At 40.4% G+C, this 23276-nt stretch overlaps 2 protein-coding genes across 5 annotated transcripts in view; one reads left to right on the forward strand and one right to left on the reverse strand.

The window, feature by feature from the left end:
• Positions 1-3899: 3899 nt before the first annotated feature.
• On the forward strand, positions 3900-15192 carry pck2 (phosphoenolpyruvate carboxykinase 2 (mitochondrial)). Its single transcript, XM_044176969.1, has 11 exons — positions 3900-4499; positions 9315-9527; positions 9654-9838; positions 10322-10392; positions 10624-10759; positions 11026-11213; positions 11543-11705; positions 11789-12004; positions 12415-12552; positions 13268-13363; positions 13599-15192. The coding sequence occupies exons 1-11, from the start codon at positions 4468-4470 to the stop codon at positions 14066-14068; spliced, it is 1908 nt and encodes a 635-aa protein (XP_044032904.1). The 5' UTR covers positions 3900-4467; the 3' UTR covers positions 14069-15192.
• A 6224-nt stretch (positions 15193-21416) lies between these two features.
• Positions 21417-23276, reverse strand: part of LOC122866818 (vascular cell adhesion protein 1-like) — a 34916-nt gene continuing 33056 nt past the window's right edge. The window contains exons 4-8 of one of the 4 annotated variants that reach the window (XM_044176973.1): positions 22940-23245; positions 22578-22859; positions 22372-22459; positions 22116-22170; positions 21417-21862 (exon numbers count right to left, since the gene is read on the reverse strand). In XM_044176973.1, coding sequence (XP_044032908.1) covers positions 21617-21862; positions 22116-22170; positions 22372-22459; positions 22578-22859; positions 22940-23245 — 977 coding nt within the window. In that variant the 3' untranslated portion in view covers positions 21417-21616. The remainder of the gene's footprint in view (positions 21863-22115; positions 22171-22371; positions 22460-22577; positions 22860-22939; positions 23246-23276) is intronic. The other 3 variants (XM_044176970.1, XM_044176971.1, XM_044176972.1) reach the window with 3 other exon arrangements.

Consider the following 23276-nt stretch of genomic DNA (forward strand, 5'->3'; position numbering starts at 1 on the left):
GGTTATATAAAGACACATCTCCACAATCAAACAATCCCAGCAGCAGGAGAGCACCACTTTAGCTCAGTATTGATCACTATAAACCTGAGGCCAAAATGTGTCTGCTACTGCGACCAGCATTACAGGGATCTGCTGTCGTACATCTGCTGTCACATGGGCTCTTTCATCAGGAGCTGTGTGTCTAAAGCCAAAACAAATACAGGATCCTGAGTGGACAGAAAGGATGTCAGAGCCTCCCACTGTAAACATTATCCTGGTCATCTGCACTGTTACATGCTATCATTATGCCAACATGCTCGGCGTTACATTAAGACGGATAACTTGCTGTTAAATAAATAAATTGGGTAGAATTGTAGTTTCCTTTTCCTTTTAAAGAGTGCTGCATAAATCTTCTTCATATCTGGCTGAACATCTGTAGTGTGTGGTATCATACAGTGAAGCACAATAATGCATCACTCATCAGGCAAGAGTCGTTACTTGAAGTTGGATCCAAAGGGCAAAGGGTGCACTTGTTTACAGTGTGAGCACCATTAATTTGTTGATTCTTTGATTTGATTGAGTGGGAGGTTAAAACTCAGTGCAGTGTGTTATTCAGGTCAGGGAGGCTGTTGAGAAATACTGCGGACAAAGGTCATGTATCTGAGCAAAAGCAGGGGAGGGGGAATGGAAGGAGGTAGAGAGATGAGAACTTTAGGATTTGTGACCATGTCAGTAAATTATGTTTGTACAGTGTTCATGTGTTACAGGATTGCATCATCCCCCTCCACAGTTACACACTAACCATATTAACTCAATGCATTGTGACTGAATGGACATAGTATGTATGAGTGATGCAGTATGTATGGTATACATACTGTATTTTCCATATTTCCATTTTGCCTCTTGATCTTTTATTTATTCATTATGGGTCAAAAATCTATTGTAAGTTGCTTCAGACAAAAGCGGCGACTAAATGAATGTAATATAATGCTACAATATAAAGTTTCTGCGCTGCTGTTTCATCTTTCTGAAACACAGCAAGAAAACTTCAAATATAAAAATATTCCTCATTAAGACCTAAATGGTTACAGCAAGCCACCGTCTAGCTTGTTAGGAATGAACAGCTTGGATTGCACATCACTCAGAATTGCTAATAAAGCTAACGTGCCCTATTAAAACAGCTGATGGAAAAATGTTAAGACTTTCAAAAAAATAATGTGCCACATTGGGTAAAGAAACTGAATTCAAGGACACATACAGTCCAGCATTTGATCTTACATAGTGGTCTTAAGAATACTTACGCCTCGGTGGAATCTGTTATTTTACCATGAGCAGAATAACCCCATGCTGATGGAAATAATGCTCTTCAACCTTAAACAGCAGTTAATTCCATGACCAAAGAATAAAAACACTAGTTTCTATTGAATACTTTTCTCTATAGAGTTTTTCTACGACAGCGCTTGGAATCAAATGCATTGCAAACTTGAACTCACATTCTTTGTATCAGTTTATCTTATTGAAATATTGCATGTTGGCTTTCTAATTGCCTGGTACTTTTACCACATTTTATATACATCTCATATGTCCAACATCTTTTGAATGGAAACCATACACTATTCACCTTTTGCATTTCTTGCAAGTCAGTCTTCCTGAAGAAAAAGGAGATATTTATATCCATTAATTTAATTCATATTGTTTCACATTGCAAGTTGTGTGTGTGTGTGTGTGTGTGTGTGTGTGTGTGTGTGTGTCATTTAGATTGGTTTAGACTGTTTAAGTGTGGCTGAAACATCATAAAAGATGGGACTTATCTTTAAACAGGAACAGATGTGTGATCAGCAATTATACAGTCAAACACGATTTTTAAAAGCCACAACTCCCACCTGTGTATGCTACAATCAAATAACAGCACGGCAACTCATTTAGGCCTCACAGTTAAATGGTTAAATATGTCACAGCTTTTAACGGCTTCTTTTAGTTTTTGCCACTTGCTGCATTTTTGAATGTTCCCTTTCATAACCATGTACTGCAGTTGTGGGCGTATAGCATGTATGCATTCCTTCATAGTGAATGTATGTGTGTGTGTGTGTGTGTGTGTGTGTGTGTGTGCAAGCATGTGTGTTGTCCATGTGCTTTGGGAGTCTCTTTGGTCGGCTGCTGACTCTGCAGGCCCTATCAGAGAACACGAGACAGGGGGGCTGAAGTTTAATGTTACACTGCTGTAGCTCTCTTTATCTCGTACAGTATATTCTTCTGCCCAATCCCCACCCCTTTACTTCCCCTCTCTCTCACAGCTTGCATGTATGTGTGTGACCCCCTCCCTCAGTTCCCAGAGAGAGAAACATTAACAGGAAACTCACTATTTAAAACCACACACAGACACACTTGATTGCCCTGTACTGTTAGAATAAAGTGTAAGCCTCTTGCTGGCTCACATCTGAAAGTCAAAACTGTTTCACTCATATATGATCAGTGCTGTAAAAGTGATAATCACAACAATATTCATAATAATTCATACTCAGTGGGAAACTTCACGGCCTCTGGCGGCAGCTCTGAAGAACTGTTTGAAAGTTGAGCTCCAGTACTTAAAAGTTATGTAACATGATGTCAAAAATTGCAAAGTCCTAGATTTACATTTCTTTTGGAGGTGGATATTGTGTTTTTTTTTTTTTTTTTTTTTTTTTTTTTACTAATTGATGAATCATAATCAGTTACTCAAGAAAATAATCAGCAGATTAATAGATAATGGAAATACTCCTTACTTCAGCCCTAAAGCCACACTTATAAGATGACATTCTAGTATAAAAATGGCTTGGAGCAACCTAAAGTCAAAATATGCACTGAAAACAGATCGCAACGTCAGACTAACTTGGGTTATTTTGACACTCACTTGTTGCATAGTTCAAATATAACAAATGGAAAATCCAGTATTTAGAAACTTTAGTATTTCTGCAAGTAAAAGTGAAGATTAATACAATAAAATAAGCTGTTAATAAGTCATCTTGCTTGCATTCGGTCACTTGAAACCTCCATTTTATTCTCCTATTCAATTTTGTGGGAGGTTTCATTTTTGTAACTTTATTAAAAACAATCAGAAACTCAAAATACAATAACATTAATACATGTATAAAAAGAAAAAGACTTAAGGGAGTGCAATTACAACATTACACAAATAAACATTATATATAAGGATAATACAGGGAGCTCTTCGGACTGGGCTCAGAGATCTACGCTTTTAACAGTCTGTGTTACAGATCTAGTATGGAGTTAAAAGTCTGAATATCTCGGCGTCTGCTGCTCCAATTTTGGCCATTCCTTTTTTAATCTGTCTCCAGTAAGTCCACCAACTTTATGAAAGTTCAAATCACTGGAGGGCCCCTTTAAATTATACACTAAAAACAGACTGCGATGTCCAACTAACACAGAACAAACAACAATACAGAAAGCAATACATTTCAGTAATAATAAGAAACATATCTAAACAATAATAATAGTAATAGGAATAAATACAAATAATAACATAAAAATACATAGTGCAGAATTTATATAGAAAAACAATCATCAAAACCTTTTATGAAGTTAGGTCCTTTTGTTTTCAGTAGATCTTGTATTTGCGATTTGAGGTCTACTAATAAAACAAGCTGCAGTACAGCTTTAGGAAAAAATTGTATGATAATAAAAGTAATAGAAAAAAACTCTTCCTACAACAAACAACTTGGATAATTTTGACACTCACTTGTTTCATAGTGTAGCTGAATTAACAAATAAAAAAAAGCATGTATCTGGAAACTTTAGCAAAAAAAAAAAAAGAAAAAAGAAAAGTAGCCTAAAGGTTTTGACATTGCTGTCATTCTGAAACCCCTTTCCCCCCATTAGGCTTTTGAGGGGGGACTTTCATGTGAACACCCCTCTCCAGTAGCCTAGCTGTGTCCCTGGCGAGATCTATTTCCGTTCCATTGCTCGTATTTCCGGGTTGTGGCTCCAAGCACGTTTGTAGCGTCTGTGTTTGTGCTAATGTGCTCCGCGGTGCAGGAGTTGTAGAAACTTGCATCAGCCGGGAGGGACAGCCAACCAACCAACCAACCAACCAGCCGGTCGGTCGGTCGGTCGGTCGGTCCGCGGTTTGGAGGAGAGGAAGCACAACAGTGTGGCCACAACCTGCGAGGAAGTAAACTACATGATATTTAAAAGTTAAGGCACCTCCTCACTGCTGAGCTGAGCCGGTGCCCACTGTTAAAACTTCACTTTGTAAAGCAGTAAACAGTGTGAAGTTTGTGGACTCTGTACGCTGTGGTCGTGTTGCAACAACAGGACACAGGTTACATCAGGTGTGTCTGTGTGAATGTACGCGCTGAGCAAAGTGCAAGGTCCCCTCAGAGCACTGATATGAGCTGCGACAAGCTCTCCTCACGTTACCTCTTCAGCTAACTTAAATGAGCCTTTTTACACGTTTATATCTTATAAGCTAGTTTTAGTTTTGCACCGAAGATGTCGTGCCTGTTGCTGGGAGTTATACGAAGGTGAGTAATTGTTACTTTTTTGTGTGTTTTTTGGGGGGATTTAAATCGTGTTTTAGCTTCGTGAACAAAATATTTCATTGTATACAAGTTCATGTTTAGAGAGTATATATACTTAAGTATCAACAAAATGGCTAAATGGTTTTGCCATTCATTCAAAATGTGCAATTCAAATGTATGTTTGCCTGCTTAAGTTAAGCCAATTTCATTTAGCCTGTTTATTTTATTTTAAAATGTATTGTGGACATCTTCCTTTCCTGCCTATTTAATGTGAACCTCGTTGTGATAATGTTCACCACTTTTTCTGAAGCGAAAATTAATTTTTTTCAGGGAATACATCATTAATAGATACTTTTCCAATGAGATAAGACCGGTGGCACTATTCCACCGTCCATCCAGTATTCATTTATAGTAAAACAGTCACATATTTTAAGCTTTTTTTTCAGGAGTTTCTCTTAAAAAGTCTAATCTTGTTGTTAAGACTTAACAACAACATTTTCTGTCAACATGTATGCTGCCTGCTGCCAGAAACTTGTCAGACTTGATCTCAGAGGACATTGAGCAAAAACGTGTAGGTGTCTTTATAGATTAAACAACACGTCACAGTAGTGTGTGCTTCTTTAAAAAAAAAAAAAAAAGGGTCATCTTTCTGCGTTCCTTCTCTTCACCACTTTCCCCCTCCAGGTTTTGTGATGACACCACATCACACAGGGACTCTGGAGTCAATGTGAGCGCTCCATGGCATTGTGTGTTTGCTTTTATTTTGCCATTAAGGATGCATGTGAGTGAGTGAGCCCAGGTTAGGGGCATGTACAGTAAGTTCGTGACAGGGGATGCCTGTGTTCCTGTGCGTTGTGTTTGTATTTCTGCTTGAGAGATTGTTAATGGCTCCTCTTATTTGCCTGAATGTCCTGGAGCATGTTCCGTGTGTTTTTCCCCATGTAGTCGTTGTACCATGTGTGAGGCTAATGTATGCAGCACGTGTGCATGTTTTATCTAAGTGATACTCTGTGTGCAGACTCTGCCCTAAAGAGACTATTGACCAGGATCCATGTGTAGGGGGAGTGTAGGCATGTCTGGCTGTGGTGTGTGAGGATTGGTTTGCTGATTTTTGGAGGTGTGTTTGGAGGAAAAGTTGACAGCCAGGGGAATGGATACCATATCAGAGTTATCTGTTCCTTGACATTCCTCCTTTCCCCTCTGCGCAACAGCGCTTATTTCCAAATGTACACACTTAAAAAAATAGAGAATGATCTTCCCTGTTTCAGTGCTGCAGAATAGTCACGTTTAAAAGGGTTTCTTCAAAGCTGATGTCAGGATAAATCTATGCTGAATTTGTCAAATGGAGGCATGCTGGTTCTCATCAGGTATGGGGGATGGGTTGAGGAATGGTGAGGCAGAGACCAAGGCAAAAGGGAATGACTGCGGGGGAAATGGGGAGCAAAGGTCATCAGAGTCCGTTTAGGATTTCAAATCTTGCAGCTTTTTTTGATGTAAAGAAGGGATTAGCAGCTGCGTTCTTCCATCAGGCTTCTTTTACCTTTTCTCTTCTGTCTCAAGTCAGCCACCGCCCGAGCTATAGCAAGCAAATTAATAATCAAACAAATGCTTAGTTTCTGTTAATTAATTGCAAATCCAGTCATGTCCTTTCCTAATCACACTGGAGATAATACTCAGCACCACCCGAATGGTTACAGTAATTAGTGGCATGACAGGATGGATGATTGGAAGCATAGGTAATTGATTTACTGTGTGGTGGGGAGAGACTAAAGTACTGTAGAGATGATTAAATGAGACTGCTTCATCTAATCACAGATAAGACTGAAAAAGTGCCTTTATGTTTTGGTCTTCTTGGGCTAAAGGTCACAGATATAACAATCCGCTGACATTTGCTCTAGCACCACCAAAAGGTTGATATTTGTGGTTTTGAGTAAAATGTCTCAACAGCTATTGGGTGGATTGCACTTTGAAATTTGGCACATGTTAGCATACTGATGCGAACACCAACATGCCTAACATAGCCGCTTGCATGTCTGTAGACTCTAGTCCTGTTGTCCAATAAAAGCCCACCATCCAAAACTGGTAGGCATGTCACAAAGTCTCATTTTGTGTGTGAAAATCCAAATGACATTGCATTTTTTACATGACATTTATTTGGCAGACATTTTTGTCCAAAGAGATGACACATCACTTGCAATTTGGGGTTCAGTGTATTACTATGCTGTATTAATGCTTTAACCCTACTTAAATTCAGTTTTTGTTTTCCTTTACCCTGTAATCTCTGATAGATAATGTTGTAGGTCCAGCTTTACTATAAAGGGCACTGCCCTCTACTTGCTTATCTTTGACTGATATTTAATTCTAGTAGCATTTTAGGAGAATATTAATAATATTATTATTTTTAAAATCTGAAAACACAGTTGGGAGTAGCATTCTTTTTTTTCATCCCTGAGTAATGTCTGCAGGTATTCCTTTCAGGCTGCATACATTTAAACAACCTACATAATAAGGTAGGGTAGCCTAGGGTAGAGGCAAAACCCAGAGGGGAGAAAAAAAAAGTCCACTAAGCACCTGTCGATCCACTCAATTTTGTTTATTCAGCTCATGGCTTTGCACGCGGGGTAATAACTGAGCATGTCAACATTTCTATCCATTCAGATCTTCTCTTATCTGGAGTATGGTGGCTGAACAGTGAATACAGTCCTGAGAGGCTTTAGTAAGAAAATCAATCTGAAAATTTGGTCTGAAAGTGAGGGGGACATCTTTCCCCTATCCCCAGTGGACGTTACGTCCTTGATGCCTACTACCTAAGCTACAGCCATCCCCAAATTGTGGTTGTGAAATCCACATTATTGTCAAGATTGCAAAATTCAAGATAGACGTTAAAAAATTATAAAATTAAGCTGCCAATCGTGTCTCGCTGTATGTCCAGCCTGCATTTTCAGCCCAAACTGGAGTCTGTTCATGATTAATTGCTCCCACATCAATGGTTAAACAACTGACATGGCACAGGTCACCTGTTCAGAGGGAGTTTGAACCCTGAGGCTGGCATCAGACTGTTCTCAGCTCTTTGCCCTCTCACTGTCAAGTTATGTGCTATCTTCTTTCTTGCTGTGAACCTCTCGGCATGCCTGCTGCACGTGCCCTTTGGGTGCTCCGACCAGATTTGCGTGTATGTCTGCATGCACAAGTAGAAGTGTGTGTGTGCTGCACACTCATTGGAGCCAATTGTTAGCCGGAACTGATTTTTTTTTATTGGAGGGAAAATGTTGGTCAATTTATGATTGACACTAGTTTTAGAGCACTAAGCCTAAAATGTTTTACAGAATTTCACATTTTTCTAAAGAGGTCATCTGGGGTCATCCACACTGCCCACAGCCAACAAAGCAGATACACACATTGTCTATTCCATTGTCAGACCATTGCTATGGATAGATAGGTTACACACACACACACACGCACACACAGGTTTGTGTTTTAACAGCTTGCATAGCTGCAGCCCACTCAGTGGCTTGTGTTTGTGGATACCATGCTGCTAATAAACAAAAGGCCAGCCCCCCGCATGCCTCTCTTTATGTGGAGAAGTCTATTTGAGGGCTCTCAGGATGTACTAATAACTGCCCCAGGGCAGCAAAGGCATCCATTTATCACTGCTGTCACATGAAAATCACACAACTCCAATTTGGGACCTTATGTAAACCTGTTAAAAGTGTTTGTGCTCCCTCGTGCTCTTCCGTGGCTGTTAAAACTGTACTAGTACAAAAAATTAATTTGCATCAATGCCAAAGTCTAGCTTTTTGCTCATTTCCTCACACATTTGTCACACTGTGAGGTTTTAGTCATATTTGTGTTTGTAAAACACATAACACTCAGTTAAACAGCTAATTAGACAGCAGTAAATAGATCAGAACAATCTCAAAGATAATGCAGACAAAACATGTCATATCTGGAGAGAAATTAACCGAGTAAGAGACTGAACTTGTCTTAACTGACTAAACCAAGTGTGTCCACTTGAGCCAATAAGGACACACTCTGCAGAGTCAGGTCATCCAGTTAAACTGCAGTCGTGTATCTCCTGACTTTGGTAATGTCAGCATCCCATAAATTATTGAATAAGATCAGACAGAAGGCTATGTGTTCTCTAGTCTGGATGTTTCTGTTGACTCATGGTAGATTGATGAAGTCTGTTTGTAAATTCAGCAAAGCATACAAGGGAAATGAATAGCGATGTCTGTTGAGGGAAAATTAGAAATGTTCTAGGAGGCCGCTGTAGCATTACATAAATGATAGATCACAGGACTGTATTTGGGAAGAACCTTGCATGGCAGGTCTTGCAGGAAACTATCTTTGCACAGGAATGCACTCCACACAAATGGAAAGAAGATTTCATTAGTTGATCTGGGTTGTCTGCATTATTAGATGTGTTAGTCAGTTGTATTTTTGTGTGTGTGTTTGAGTTGCACCTAACTCAGCCCCAGGGCATTGTTAATGTACATTGCCTCACTGGTCTGCCACAAAACAAAATCAAGTACTCACTCTAGTGACGACTGCTTCAATATCAGTTCACTGATTTTGTGTAATCCTTTGGGCATATTAAGATGGTTTTGTTTGTGGAAGAAAGCACTATAGTGATTCCAGTACCCTACACTTGACGAATCCAATGAATTATGTTGTTCATCCACTTGTCATCTCAAAAAAAGACACCTGATTTATGTATAGGAGTTACTGTACGTTCAATCAGTGTAGTTGGAATTTCTTCTGGTCGTAAGGAAAGGGTCAAAAAAGTAATTCATTGCTTAAATGCCCGTTCTCTTTCAGGCATGGTGGGGTTGGGGCGAATGTCGGGGTTCGGTCCCTGGCCTCCATCCCCTCGCTGCCCCCGGCGGTGGCTGAGTTTGTGAAGAGAGCGGCGGATGAGTGTAAGCCCACCGGTGTGCATGTGGTGACGGGGACGCCGGAGGAAACAGCCAACATCCTGGCAGGACTGGAGAAGGACGGGATGGTCAAGAAGCTTCCCAAATATGAGAACTGGTAAGGGCTTTAGATTTGTATACTTGCCTACATACATGCATTCACTGGTGTAAGGCTTTTAGGCCACTAAGTGCCTCTTCACTCAGTTTCTCTTCACCATGCTCTGATTCCTGCTCTGTCTTTCAGTTGGTTGGCACGCACAGACCCAAAGGACGTCGCTCGGGTGGAAAGCAAGACTGTGATTGTGACCAAGAACCAGAGAGACACCATCCCCATCCCTGCTGGAGGAGCGAAGAGCCAGCTGGGCAGCTGGATGAGCGAGTCTGACTGGCAGAAAGCCAGAGAGGAGCGCTTCCCCGGCTGCATGGCAGGTATGTTGTTGGATGGAAATAAAATGTTTGTCCCTTGCTATCAGGAGATGTGTGTTTTCAACTTCCCTTTGAAACTTTGACGGTTGAAAGTTTTGAATGGTAGTATTTTAATCTGAACATTAACCAACAATCAAGAATAAAATAGGAGTTTTATCTTCAAACTTAACATCAGGCTTAAAAACAGTGGTTACTTCCCTCTTCGGTTGAAAGTTTCAAGCCTGTTTCACCTCTAGCCACACCCAGTATCGCTCATTAGTCGTTCTTTCGCGTCTTTGTGCGTGTTACAAACAAAACCGGGATCCGCTTGTAAAAACAATGCTCCATAGCACTACTAGTGGTCAAAAACTCCACAGGGTACCATGATATCTCCAGCCTAATACAACCTCATTTTCAACATTTGTGAATATCAAAATAATGTTGCCTGTAGTGGAAAAATAAACTGCATTAATGTGTTGTTTATATTTCTGTGTGTCCTATCTGTAGGTCGGACCATGTATGTGATTCCCTTCAGTATGGGTCCTGTAGGCTCCACTCTGAGTAAATACGGTGTCCAGGTACTGACTGTGCTCCTCAACACTTGATACTCAAATATTCAAAAAGCATTCAATAAAGCAATAAGTCTGTTGTATTGTACCTAACAATGCTTTGCTGTAAATTGCTGTAATTTAATGTAGTCATTTATCATACAGTATATTCTAATAAATTGCTGTAGCACTTTATGGTTATCACTCACTGAACATTTTAGGTTGTAAATCAGGTTGATAAACATTATGTTCTCCTTCAAGGTGACGGACTCACCATACGTTGTGGCCAGTATGGGGATCATGACGCGCATGGGCACTCCTGTCCTGAAGAAACTGGCTGAAGGGGTGGACTTTGTCCGCTGTCAGCACTCTGTGGGACGACCTTTACCGCTCAAAGGTACCAATTCCAAGAGCCTGAAACAAGTTATTTTAGTCCATTGTATTACTTAAGATCTTACAAATTCCCCCTCTCTGGTCTGTCCTTACTGTTTATTCTTCCCACCTATCCATCCTATCCTACCCCCATCGCTCCATCCATCTCCCTCCCTGTCATCTCTGGCTCTTTCCTCAACTCCTTCATTATTTACTTCATCATCCCTATTTCATTTCACCAACACTAACTATCCTTCTCATCTCTATTACCTCTGTCTGTCTCCTCTCCAGCCCCTCTGGTCAACTCGTGGCCCTGTAACCCAGACAAGGTGCTGATATCTCACCTGCCAGACATCAGGCAGATCATGTCCTTCGGCAGTGGCTATGGAGGAAACTCTCTCTTGGGGAAAAAGTGCTTCGCCCTCCGCATAGCCTCCCGCATCGCCAAGGATGAAGGCTGGCTGGCTGAACACATGCTGGTGAGTGAACATTGCTGCCTAAAGCCTGCCCCAAATACTTTACACATAATTCTCCATGGTAGGGAACTTAGGAAGATGCTCATTTGTTGCTGTCAAAATTTGAGATGAATTTTTTTGTGTATGGTGTCCCTGGAAAAAAAAACATTAAATAGAAAATAATATAGCAGGGTTTATTTTGTAGACGACTGTAGAACAGTGGTCGTTCATTCAAAAGTGTCTGGCCGTGATGCTCCTTCAGTGCTTTTGAGTGATGACTGTCCATGAAAGGTTGAGTAACCTTATAGAATGATTTGTCCTTGTAACATTTTTATTCACCGCCCTCTCCTCAGATCCTGGGTATTACCAACCCTCAGGGAGTGAAGCGCTACGTAGCGGCGGCCTTCCCCAGTGCCTGTGGTAAAACCAACTTGGCCATGATGAAACCAACTCTGCCAGGCTGGAGGGTTGAGTGTGTGGGCGACGACATTGCATGGATGAAGTTCGACAGCCAAGGTGAGAGGGAGGAGGATGGCTCACACACTCACTTTGTTACTCCATAGGTACTGTAGATTTATATGACACATCTGTCTCTGCAGGTAAACTGAGAGCCATCAACCCAGAGAACGGTTTCTTCGGTGTGGCTCCCGGCACCTCAAACAAGACCAACCCCTATGCCATGGCCACCATTGCCAAAAACACAGTGTTCACCAACGTTGGCGAGACCAGCGATGGAGGAGTGTGGTGGGAGGGCCTTGATCCCCCTGCAGCCGGGGTCACGCTCACAGACTGGCACGGCAAAACCTGGAAGCAAGGTAACATCAATCTAAAGTGTCCTGCTTGTAGTTCAGCAGTTCTAGAGAAGACGATTTGTTTTTACCACTTAGTTTCTAATGAACAGTCATGAGTATCCAACACTTTTACCACCAGTTCTGATTTTTAAGAACTAGACCAAAAAAACTCACTGCAGTATCACACAGAGCAGGCCTGGCTCATATAAAACTTTAAGAACTAGTCAAAGACACACCATAGTGTATATTGCTATCCCTTTTATCACAGACATTCTGCTTTCTGAATAAATCAAACTAAACTGAACAGCCATAGTGTATACAGTGCCATTTAGAGGTATACCCAAAGATCAGACACAATATGAACCATGATATTCAGATGTGTGTTTACAAAGCATTGAAGGTAGAATAAACTGTTGTTTCCTCTCTGTAAAAAGGAAGCTCCACTCCGTGTGCTCACCCCAATTCCCGCTTCTGTGCCCCGGCGGCTCAGTGTCCTATCATTGACCCCCAGTGGGAGAGTGAGGAAGGCGTTCCTATCGACGCCATTATCTTCGGTGGCAGGAGGCCGGAAGGTTGGCGCTGCTTTCATTTAATACACATCAAGAGTTTTTCTTTCAATAGTCACAGACATTATTTGATGAGCATAACATTTTCACATACATTTCTATCATTTCACATTTTAAGCATTTAGTTGTTAGTCTTCTAGCAACCAAAAAAGGAAACCTAGATGCACCAAGTAAAAGAGAGATAAAGGGAAAAGAAGTGAAAAAGCTAATGTAATATGTAACGTGATTTAGTTGTGTTGTTGTCTTGCACAGCAGTGCAATGACAGTTTCTTGAGTTGACTTGAATGAGGCAAATGATTAGGCCTTTTTTATTTATTGCATGTAAAAAATAATGTAAACACAAAAAAGAACAGGTTATAGTGCTTTTTAACTGGACTGTAGGTAGAAAATCCTTTGTTTTCTGACAAAAGTCATTTAGAAATATAAAATATTCCTAGATGAATTTTTTCATTTTGTTCAAACAAAGCTTAAGCTATATTAGTCATGAGTCATCATTGTCCTGCTGAAGTCTCATTCAGACTCTCACTCACAATATAGCCACTGTAATAAAATAATACAGCAGAGGGTTGAACACATTAAGTATACTGAGCATGGCTTGCCTCACACAGCAGTGCTTGTGTCAACTTCTTCTCTAACATATTACATGTTTGCGTCATTACAGCTACAATTTGAATATCGAATCAAGCAACATTTAAACATGCTAAAATGTTGATGTTTTCAGGAGTCCCTCTGGTCTACGAGTCTTTCAACTGGCAACATGGAGTCTTTGTTGGAGCCTCCATGAGGTCTGAGGCCACAGCAGCTGCTGAGCATAAAGGTACAAACTCACAACCTAATTTCCCTATGGTCTAAATTCCTGTAAATACATTTATACTGATTTACAGTTTGTAAAAAAAAAAAAAAAGTCTTAATTGTTTTAGGGTTGCTTGTCATCACTTGTAATATATCAGACATTACAGAGTTATTAAGATAATGTGATGATGAGGAAGTTATTCTTACTATTACTAAAGCCAATTCTTTAACACAATTAAAAAACGTTTGTTTTCCTTCAGGAAAGGTGATTATGCACGACCCCTTTGCCATGCGGCCGTTCTTCGGTTACAATTTTGGCGACTACCTCGCTCACTGGCTGAGCATGGAAAACCGAAAGGCCCCCACTCATCTGCCCAAGATCTTCCATGTTAACTGGTTCAGAAAGGACTCTGCGACTGGCTCCTTCCTCTGGCCCGGCTTCGGCGAAAACGCCCGCGTACTGGAGTGGATCTTCAAGCGCTGCAGCCGGGAGAGGGAGGATGAGGCGGCCAAGAAGAGCATTATCGGCTGGCTGCCAGAAGATGGCGCCATCGACACTAAAGGTCTGGGCAGCAAGGTGGATATGGGTGCTCTGTTCGATGTGCCCACGCCTTTCTGGCAGAAGGAGACAAAGGAGTTGAGAGGCTACTTCACTCAGCAAGTTGGAGCTGATCTGCCAGCTCAGGTGGAGGCTGAGCTGAAGGCCCTGGAGGACAGAGTGCACAATTAAAACCCTACTGACAGGAAGTTCCTCCAGAAACAGGGAGCTAGTCACTGATGACACAGGATTCAGATCATTAGGGTGCAACCAGAGTCACTGGCTGGGTTTACATACACAGAGAATTTAGTACCAGGTTAGCTAAAAGCACAGTTTTGGTTTTATCCATGTAATCATAAAAACTGAGACTGGATAACCAGGTTGTGATGCCTGGCTGACATCCGACTCTTTGGTTTTCACAACATAGGATATGCACAAATAAAACCCCATGGCAGTGGCTAGTATGAGAGATTATTAGTACTTGCTGCTCAGTCAAAGATGGTTTAAGGCAGCCACATTTTAATAATAGACTTAAAAGCCAGGCCAGTAGTGAACTTTCTCTGTGCATTAAAACACAGTCAGTGACTCTTGGCTTTCTCTTTTGATGAAGAGAAATGTGTTAGGAATCACATATCAGAGATTGAATCAGTGGAGAAGCAAATAATCTACAATGCAATACCTACCTTTTGGACACTTCACACTAATGCTGCAACACTGAGGGACTGGTGCTGGGTTGGAAGTAGGAGGGAGATTTCACTGTCAACATGAAGGTTAGATTTCTGTGCATCATGTAGGGAAGCTAATGTCACTACCTCCATTCACTCAGATAACCTGGCATGGTACTAAATCAACATGACCCTGTAGTGCCTTTTTGAGACATTTAACATTTAGTGTCTAGGCTGCTAATGTTTACAAGCTAAAGCCCAAAGATCTTTTTTGACAACATTCTGACAGTGATAAAGTTTTAACATTTTTTCATCATAAAAAGGTTTTAAGTGAATTTTAGCGACAGCTATTTTAATACACTATTGACTGAGTCTTATGAAATGCCCTTTATTTTAAATTGAGCTTGATGAAAAATATATCAGAAGTCCATTAACTACTTAAAATATTGTAGCAGATTTCCAGTGGGGCCGAGAATTACTATGCATAATTCATCTTGCCACTTTTGTAATGTTAGTGATTAAATTGTATGATTTAAGGTGATGTTTACACACTATGTGAGATGTTGGACCAATAACAGATTATTAGGTATTTTTAGAAGTTGTATGCCAAGGTTTTTATTACAGTGCAATGAATAAATATCTTCAACTGCAGAGATGACACCTCATGTTTATTTTTAAAGTGATTAAGATACAAATGAAAACGTGGGATACAAAATATGTAAGACACACAATAGATAAGAAAATATGAGTTTGAAAATGCCTTGGTAAAAAAATTTTGTAAAATATCACAAAATTCAATTACACAAACATTTCAAAATTAAATATAATCTTGTACAACACTGGTAATGTGTGTACAGAACTGACTCTGGTGTAAAGTTCCCTATAATTCATTCTCATGTCATTTAGAAAAGATATTTAGAGCTTTGGGACTTTCATTTGCACATATCTGACATGTAGATTACTTATCGCACAGCAACTCCTGTATGAGGTCAGTACATAATTTGAGCTATGACAATGTGTTAACTGCCAAAACAGTCTAAGCTGCAGGCTGTGGAGGTTTTGAGTTTCCCTTTATTTAACTGTAGCCAGTGAAGACGGTTTTTTCCTGTCCAGTCAGACATAAAGCAAATTGTATAAGCAAAAAATAAAGGTATATTATGAATCCAAAACAAATGTGATCACAAAACAATACTCATTTTTCTTCACTTGAGCGTAGAGATCCTCTGGGCCGTCATCAGTCTGTGTTAAGCTGTTTGCTGGCTGGGACACTTTGACCTGTGCATACAGCGTATCCTGCTGCTGTCCACTGTCCTGCGCTGAGTCAGAGTATGGAGCAGGTCTCCGCTTGGAGAAGAAGATATCTTCATAATGGATGTTATCTTCTGTTTTGCTGGCTGGCATTTGAAGAGCCATCTCGTCACCTGTTTGAGTCTGTGAAAAATCAATCAAACAAGAAATGTGAGCTGGACCTCTATTATTCAACCTCTACAGTACTGTATGTGCTTCCACTAGGCCAAAACATAAAACAACGAGATCCAAATATCTGTGGTCCCTTAGACTCGCTGTGTCAGTGCTTAGTGAAAGTAAATAAATCGATAAAACTTATAAAGACTAAAGGTAAGAGCCAGGATTGGGTTGTACTGGCTATTTGTAAATCTATTACTATGTTTGTGTTTGTAAATGTGTGCAGGACTTTAGCATACTTGGAGAATGTGTGTTTCAGTGAGTATTCAAACTGTTTAAAATGAGTTGGAAATATTTGATTAACCTTTAACAAAACTGACGTTATTTGGTAATTTAGTTTGGCTTCACACTACATATCACACACTGATAGCAGGTGCCAACTACTTATCAGTACAAAGAAGCTCATTCTCACACACACACACACACACACACAGGAGCAATCTGGAGTTCAGATTGTACATGCCCCTGATGTGTAGACTAGTAGACTAGCTGTCCCTCTCAGCTGTTACTCTTCACTCTTAACCGGTCATATGTTAGCAAGCTAACATTAGCTTGGTCATTTGGTTCACTCAATTACTTAACAGTTACACCTGGCAGGTATAAATATTTAGTAGCAACTAATCTCCATGTCCGACATTGTTAGTATGAGTTCAAACCCTTTTAAAGTTAGGGTAGGTAACGTTGGAGAAACTAGCAAGAGACAGCTAGATTTTGAAAGTATCCAACCCAAAAAAATCCCACCCCTCAGTTCACGCCTCCAAAGCCACGCCCCCAAATCGCACTTTCATGCGCAATGAGTGCATGGGCAGAGTGCGCAGGTAGGCAGGGCAGCCAGTCATTAGACGTGCTTATTAGATACCGGATTTTTTTCATTTTTGTGTCAGAGCATTTGATTTAGTGATTGCTGTCAGGATATAAATAGAATAAAATATAACAAGAAATTCTTCTGAAATAAATTGCCTACCCTAGTTGAATGAGTTAGGCCAAGTTTGAACTTCAGAACAGCTGGTTTGCATTCCTCCTGCTCTTAAACTTTACACTGGCTTTCAGTTAGCTACAGAATAGATTAAAGTGAAATAAAAAAATTTAATAAAAATATGCTTCAGATATGAATGAACAGCTAATGCCTCGAGTCAGAACCAAACTCGCTGCAGCTGCTTTTAGCTAGAATGCTGTAAAAACATTAAACTAAATTGCTGATAATATCAAATGTGCTCAAACTTTAGCCACTTTAAAAATTTCTACAGAGGCTGCCTCTAATATCTTTAGGTAGACTATTCCATAGTTTTGGAAAAGTGCAGTGAGATAACTTCTGCTTTGAATTGGCGCTATATAAATACAATTTAATTGAATTTTGGAGCATAGATGAAAAAAGCTGCATCTTCAATTTTCTTTTTGGTGGGGTTTTGAATAACTAAAAAGCCAGCAGTAGAGGATCTAAAGGCTCATGAAGGCATATAAAACCACAGGGAATCTGTGATGTAGGCTGGTCCTAAGCCATTGAGAGCTCCGTACACAAGTAGAAGGATTTTAAAATCAATTGAAGCTACAGGGAGCCAGTGCAGTGTAGCTAAGACTGGAGTAATACGTTCTCTCTAATTTGTTTTTGTTAGTATTCTAGCAGCAGACTTCTGGATAAGTTGCGGCCTCTCAATGGACTTTTTAGGAAGACCAGTAAAAAGTGCATTGCAGTAGCTAGTCTACTTGAGATAAAAGCATGAATACATTTTGAATACAGCATCTTGCATCAGGAATGGCCTTACTTTGGCAATGTTTCTGAGATGAAAGAATGCCATCTTGGTCACTTTGTTTATATGGGACATAAAACTTAAGTCGGAGTCTAAAATAACACTCAGACTTGCTACTTCAGGTTTGATCCGGGTAGTTAGATTTCCAAGTGTTTAAAGCATCTCCCTTTTGGATTTGGGGCCAACTAATAGAATTTCTGTCTTGTCCTCATTTAGTTTAACAAAGTTAATAATCGTCCATTTATTTATTGCTGACAGGCAGGCAGTGAGGGAGCTTTGAAGGTGGGGTATGCGATTCTAATCCAGTACACGTCATTTTGTCAAATGCAGCGAATAAGTCCGCCAGGTCCGAGCCACACAACACTATTACATTCATTCCAGCCATGATGTGTGTGTCAGGTAACATTAAATTACTTGCCCACGGACATTCAGCTTACTTTCTAGTTTGCCAAGATATGCTGTTGTTGTGATGTTAACTATAGGAGCAGAGAGTTGTGAGTATCGCTGTCTGGAGCTGGTGTGCTGGCTCTGGGAAACCGTCTCGTCTCAGTATTGGATTTCTCCAGAATTGCATACCCCCCCTTTAAGGCATCTACATCACTTGGCTCAACAGATATATATAATTGTGTTTCATCAGCATAGCTATGACAGCTAATATTATGTTCGCTGATGATATCACCTAGAGGAAGCATGTAAATTGAGAACAACAGCAGGGCAAGGCAGTTCCCTTGTGCAGCACCAAAGGTTATTTCATGTTTCTTTGACACACAATCCCCAAGACCATGATAAAATGTTCGTCCTGTAATGTATGTTCTGAGCCAATTTAGAACACAGTCGGAAAGGCCAAGTTCTCAAGGCGGTTTAAGATCATTTCAAGGTCTACTGTGTCAAACGCTGCACTTAAATCTAAGAGAACCAGAACCGAAACCTTACTGGCATCAGCACTAAGTCTCAGATCACTTACTATCTTTGTGAGAGCAGTGTTTGTGCTATGATTAGCTCTGAAACTTGATTGAAATTTCTCTAGAATATTCTTTTTATTTAGGAAGTTATTTATCTGGTAGAAAACAACTTTTTCAAGTATCTATAGTTCTGGGGTTGAGATGCTGGTCAATTTGCTCAAGGTTGCCTGCCTTTCACAAGGTTGAATACAGGGGTCGCCAGGAGTTTTAGCTGTGCCAGGCTTGGCTTAGAAGGTCAGGGTCGGGGGCAGGATTTAACAGTCTGTCAACAGTAGAAAACAGTATTCTAGTTATTTTTGTTTTCTGTGATGATCTTAGAAAAGTAAGCCCTTCTGGCACTGCGTATAGTATTATTGTTGGTGGCTATGTATTCTTTGTAGATACTATGGTGGACTTTGAGTCCTGTTCTCCATTTTGTTTCCGTTGCTATACATGATCTCTTTTGCTCATGGACAGTGTTGTCTATCCATGGAGACGATTTATTGCATGACTTCCTTTTAACCTTGAGTGGGGCAACTTTGTTCAGTGTGTTATTATTGGATGGGTAGAGTTTGGTGATTAAACTAAAGCACGACATTAAGTCACAGAACAGGTGGTCTGAACAACAACTTGGATCATACTTTTGTTCCCTTTTATCAGTTTTAGAGTCAACCACTTTAATCAGTACAAAAAATTAAATGAGAGGAATCTGTTGTGCAGAAATGAACAAAACTCATAGATCACATGCCATCACCATGAACATAGGTTTAGTTGAAACGTCAGTACCAGAAACGGCTTTGTGTCAGGTGCTTTATTTGTCATACTTACCAAACACAGATAGCAGATGAGTATGATCAATGATCCCTCCAAGAGCTGAACCCCATTGTAGAGAGCTATCAGAGTTCTCTGTATGTATAGAATCATTTAATACAAATGCAATAAAAAAGGGCTTTGCAGGGTACTAAAACAAACAAACAAATAAACAAAGATATACAGCAGCAGAAAAGAGAGGAGAGCAGATGAGATGAAAATAAGCAGATTCAGTACAGTTATTTACCTACCCACGGATGCATTCAATAATGCATTTACCTGCATTATTCAAATGAATCTGTGATAGCATCTGATTACCGAGAATATTTGCGGCATAACATACTTTACCCAGCAATAACTGCCCCTATTTCACCACTGGATGCAGTACAGTTGTTTACCTTTAATAGTCAGATTGATCTCTGATGACATCTGATACCCGAGATCATTTGTGGCCACACAGTAATAAACTCCTCCATCTGTTGCATTAAAGCTGTAAAACTGTCCTTCAGATCACCTAAGATCTCAATTCTTTGGCTCGGAGGAGAATCTGTGGTTTAGAAACAGACTCAGAATCAGCTTTATTGGCCAAGTAATATACTGTATATAGTTTGTTTTGTTTTTAGGTCTGCCTAATTGTCTTGTTTTTTCTTAACTAGAACATTGTAGATGATAAAAATCAAACTAAACTGTCTTACCTGTAACATTTATTTGAAGAGGATCACAAACAGCTGTTGCCCTGAATGCACTGTTCTGAATTCTGAAGTAGAATGTGTCTGCATAATTTGGGTTTAAACTGGAAACCAGAGTGGTGCAGTTTTTCTGACTCAGGTTTCCAGTAATATTCATTGGATAGGTGTTCACCTTGTTTGGATATAAGTTGTCACTCTGTTTAATCCACACTGCAAATTTTCTAATGCCATCAAAAAAAAAAAAAATCTGGTTCAGCTCTAAAGTTACATGGGATTTGCAAACAAGATCCACTCAGTGCTTCCATCTTCTGTGGTGCAGTAATGAAGAAGTTTGACCCTTTAGGACAAACAGCCAAAGCACCTGTAAAACCAGACTCATGATTAACATAATGTGGAACAAATCTCTATGAATAGAAAGACAAAATATACTTCAGCAGCATGCTGCATGTCGTTTTTCATGTGCTGCTAACAAGTCTAGTATAAATCTTCAAGATGTAAAATTAGCTGCACTCTGCACTGATCTCTGATCGTCTTTTTTTAGAAAGACACCCACACACGGACATACGCATAGACACTTTCATTGGTGACGGTTTGCCCTGCCACTACACTTTAGCCACGCCCCCTTTCATGACTCACAAACTTTTTGTTGTAGACTCCTGTGGGAGGCATCATTGCACTCAGCAGAGAGTAGCTTTTACTTCTTCACTTTCTTTGGCCAGATATACAGTACAGAAGGCATTTCACATTCAAACAGAGTACACAGTATTTTGCATCACAACACTAACTGCAACCAGTAGCTCTGTATCTCATTCTGTTGGTCCATCAGTTCATTGGTCCACAAAACTAAGCTGTGCTCATCCGATAGCAAGCACAACTTTCTACCTATGAGGCTGAAATTTGCCATGGAGATCGTGTGTGTGAGAACGCATGCACACTTGGATGCATTAATATACATGGTCGCAGCTACTTATTTAAAACAATGGGATACACAATACGAAACTGAGATTACTTTTGACAATGTCTTGTCAAGAATAAATTCAAAAATACTCTCGTACTAAATGCCCTGCACGTCACTGTAAATGTGTGTGCAGAAATGCTTCTGGTGTAATTTAGACTATTGTTCTCGATTTAGAGCTTTGGGACTTGTATTGACACATATCTGCCATGTAAATATCACATAACAACAGCTGCGTGAGGTCAGCATGCGCATATTAACATGTTGATAAAAAGCTGCACGATGTGGCGGTTTTTGAGTTTCCCTTTATTGAACTGTAGGCAGCAATGACAACATTTTCATGTCCAGGCTCCAGTGTCTTTGTCTACATCGACTGGCATAAAAAAAAGATATAAATAAAAAGAAAGGTCCACTTAATATGAATTCTACACAAATGTAATCCATGTCTTTACACAAACAAAACAGTACTCATTTTTTCTTCACTTGAGCGTAGAGATCCTCTGGGCCGTCAGCAGTCTGCGTTAAGCTGTTTGCTGGCTGGGACACTTTGACCTGTGCATACAGCGTATCCTGCTGCTGTCCACTGTCCTGCGCTGAGTCAGAGGACGGAGCAGGTCTCCGCTTGGAGAAGTCGATCTCTCCATAATGGATGTCTTCTTCCTCTTCTGTTTTTCTTGCTGGCTCTTTAACAGCCAGCTCTTCACCTGCTTGACTCTGCAAAAACATGAAATGTTGTGAGTAGCTGGATATGGACCTTGATCCAGCTTTTACTGAACACAGCGACAAAACATCTTTTATTGTGTCACAAAAGACCTTAAAAATGAAATGTCTACTCGTGTGTCAGTCTCATAGATTGTCCATTTAGTGTTCAGTCCAAGTGCTTTCATATGTCTTACAGTACACAGTCACTGTGAACAGATGCAAAACATTTACAGTGCAGTGCTGTACGCGCTTCGTATTTTCCTACCTGACTCTGTTGAGTTGAATGTGTCGACTTTAACCGCCTCCAACACATGAGAGCGCTGTAAAATAAACCATCAATGAGAAATCTGGATCAGTACGTAGATTGAATGTAGAAAAATTGCTCTTTGAGACGGCGATGCAGAGATGTAAAAACCGACAGATCACACAATCATCTGTGCCTTCACCTTGAATGTGGCTGTAGCTGAAACTTAAGTCCCAGAAACTGAGTCACATTAGCTGCTTTCATTTGTGATACTTACCAAACACAGACAACCAGGCAGATGAGTACGATGATCCCAATGATTCCTCCAAGAACTGCCCCCCATTGTAGCGATCCATCAGGTGGTTCTGCTCATAGAAACACACCAAATATAAGTGACGACTTAAAGAAGACAAAACTGATGTAACCACTGCAGAAGTTCAACTTTTCAAAGATCAAAGTAAGTGGATTCAGTCCAGTATTTACCTTTAATAGTAAGATGAATCTCTGATGATGTTTGTTTACCGAGATCATTTGTGGCCACACAGTAACAAACTCCTCCATCTGTTGCATTAAAGCTGTAAACCTGTCCTTCAGATACAGTCATGGGTCCATCTGTGCTCTTCTTGAACCAGGTGAAGCGGCTGACGGGAGGCTTGGCTCTGCTGGAGCAGGTCAGGTTCACCCAGCTACCTGCTGACACCAAACCTGATGGACTGATGGACCCTGAGGTGTCTTTAGGAGCATCTGAGGAAAATGTGACATTCACTTTATTCATTAAAATCAGCTGATGTCCCATGAATCATCATGTGCTGACAGGATCCAACAACAAACTCTGCTTGTCTTACATGAAACACTGAGAGTCTTTCTCTCCTCTGGTGTCTTGACATCTTCTCCTTCATTCACAGGATATCTGGCAGAACAGGTGATGTTGTCTCCATCATGTTGGTCTGACAGAGTGATGGTGGCCTGGATTTTGGTTGTAAAGGTTCCATCTGTGTTTTCCTCTGTGTAGCTGTGAGAGTCTTGTTGGAGGCTCCAGGTGAGTTTAGGAGGGGAGTGTGGACAGGGAGTGAGAGCTGAGCAGGTTATAGTGACAGACTCCTTCTCCTTCAGATCACCTGAGATCTCAATTCTGGGGCTCGGAGGAGAATCTGTGGTTTCAAATCAAACACAGATTTAACC

Source organism: Siniperca chuatsi, linkage group LG19, assembly GCF_020085105.1.
Source record: "Siniperca chuatsi isolate FFG_IHB_CAS linkage group LG19, ASM2008510v1, whole genome shotgun sequence".
In the NCBI taxonomy this organism is placed as follows: domain Eukaryota; kingdom Metazoa; phylum Chordata; class Actinopteri; order Centrarchiformes; family Sinipercidae; genus Siniperca; species Siniperca chuatsi.

Excerpts from the sequence above, each read along its gene's own strand:
- pck2 (XM_044176969.1), top strand. The coding sequence starts at position 4,468 with ATGTCGTGCCTGTTGCTGGGAGTTATACGAAG. Across the intron at positions 10,393-10,623 it reads TGAGTAAATACGGTGTCCAG|GTGACGGACTCACCATACGT; the intron begins GTACTGACTGTG and ends TTCTCCTTCAAG. Across the intron at positions 13,364-13,598 it reads AGCAGCTGCTGAGCATAAAG|GAAAGGTGATTATGCACGAC; the intron begins GTACAAACTCAC and ends GTTTTCCTTCAG.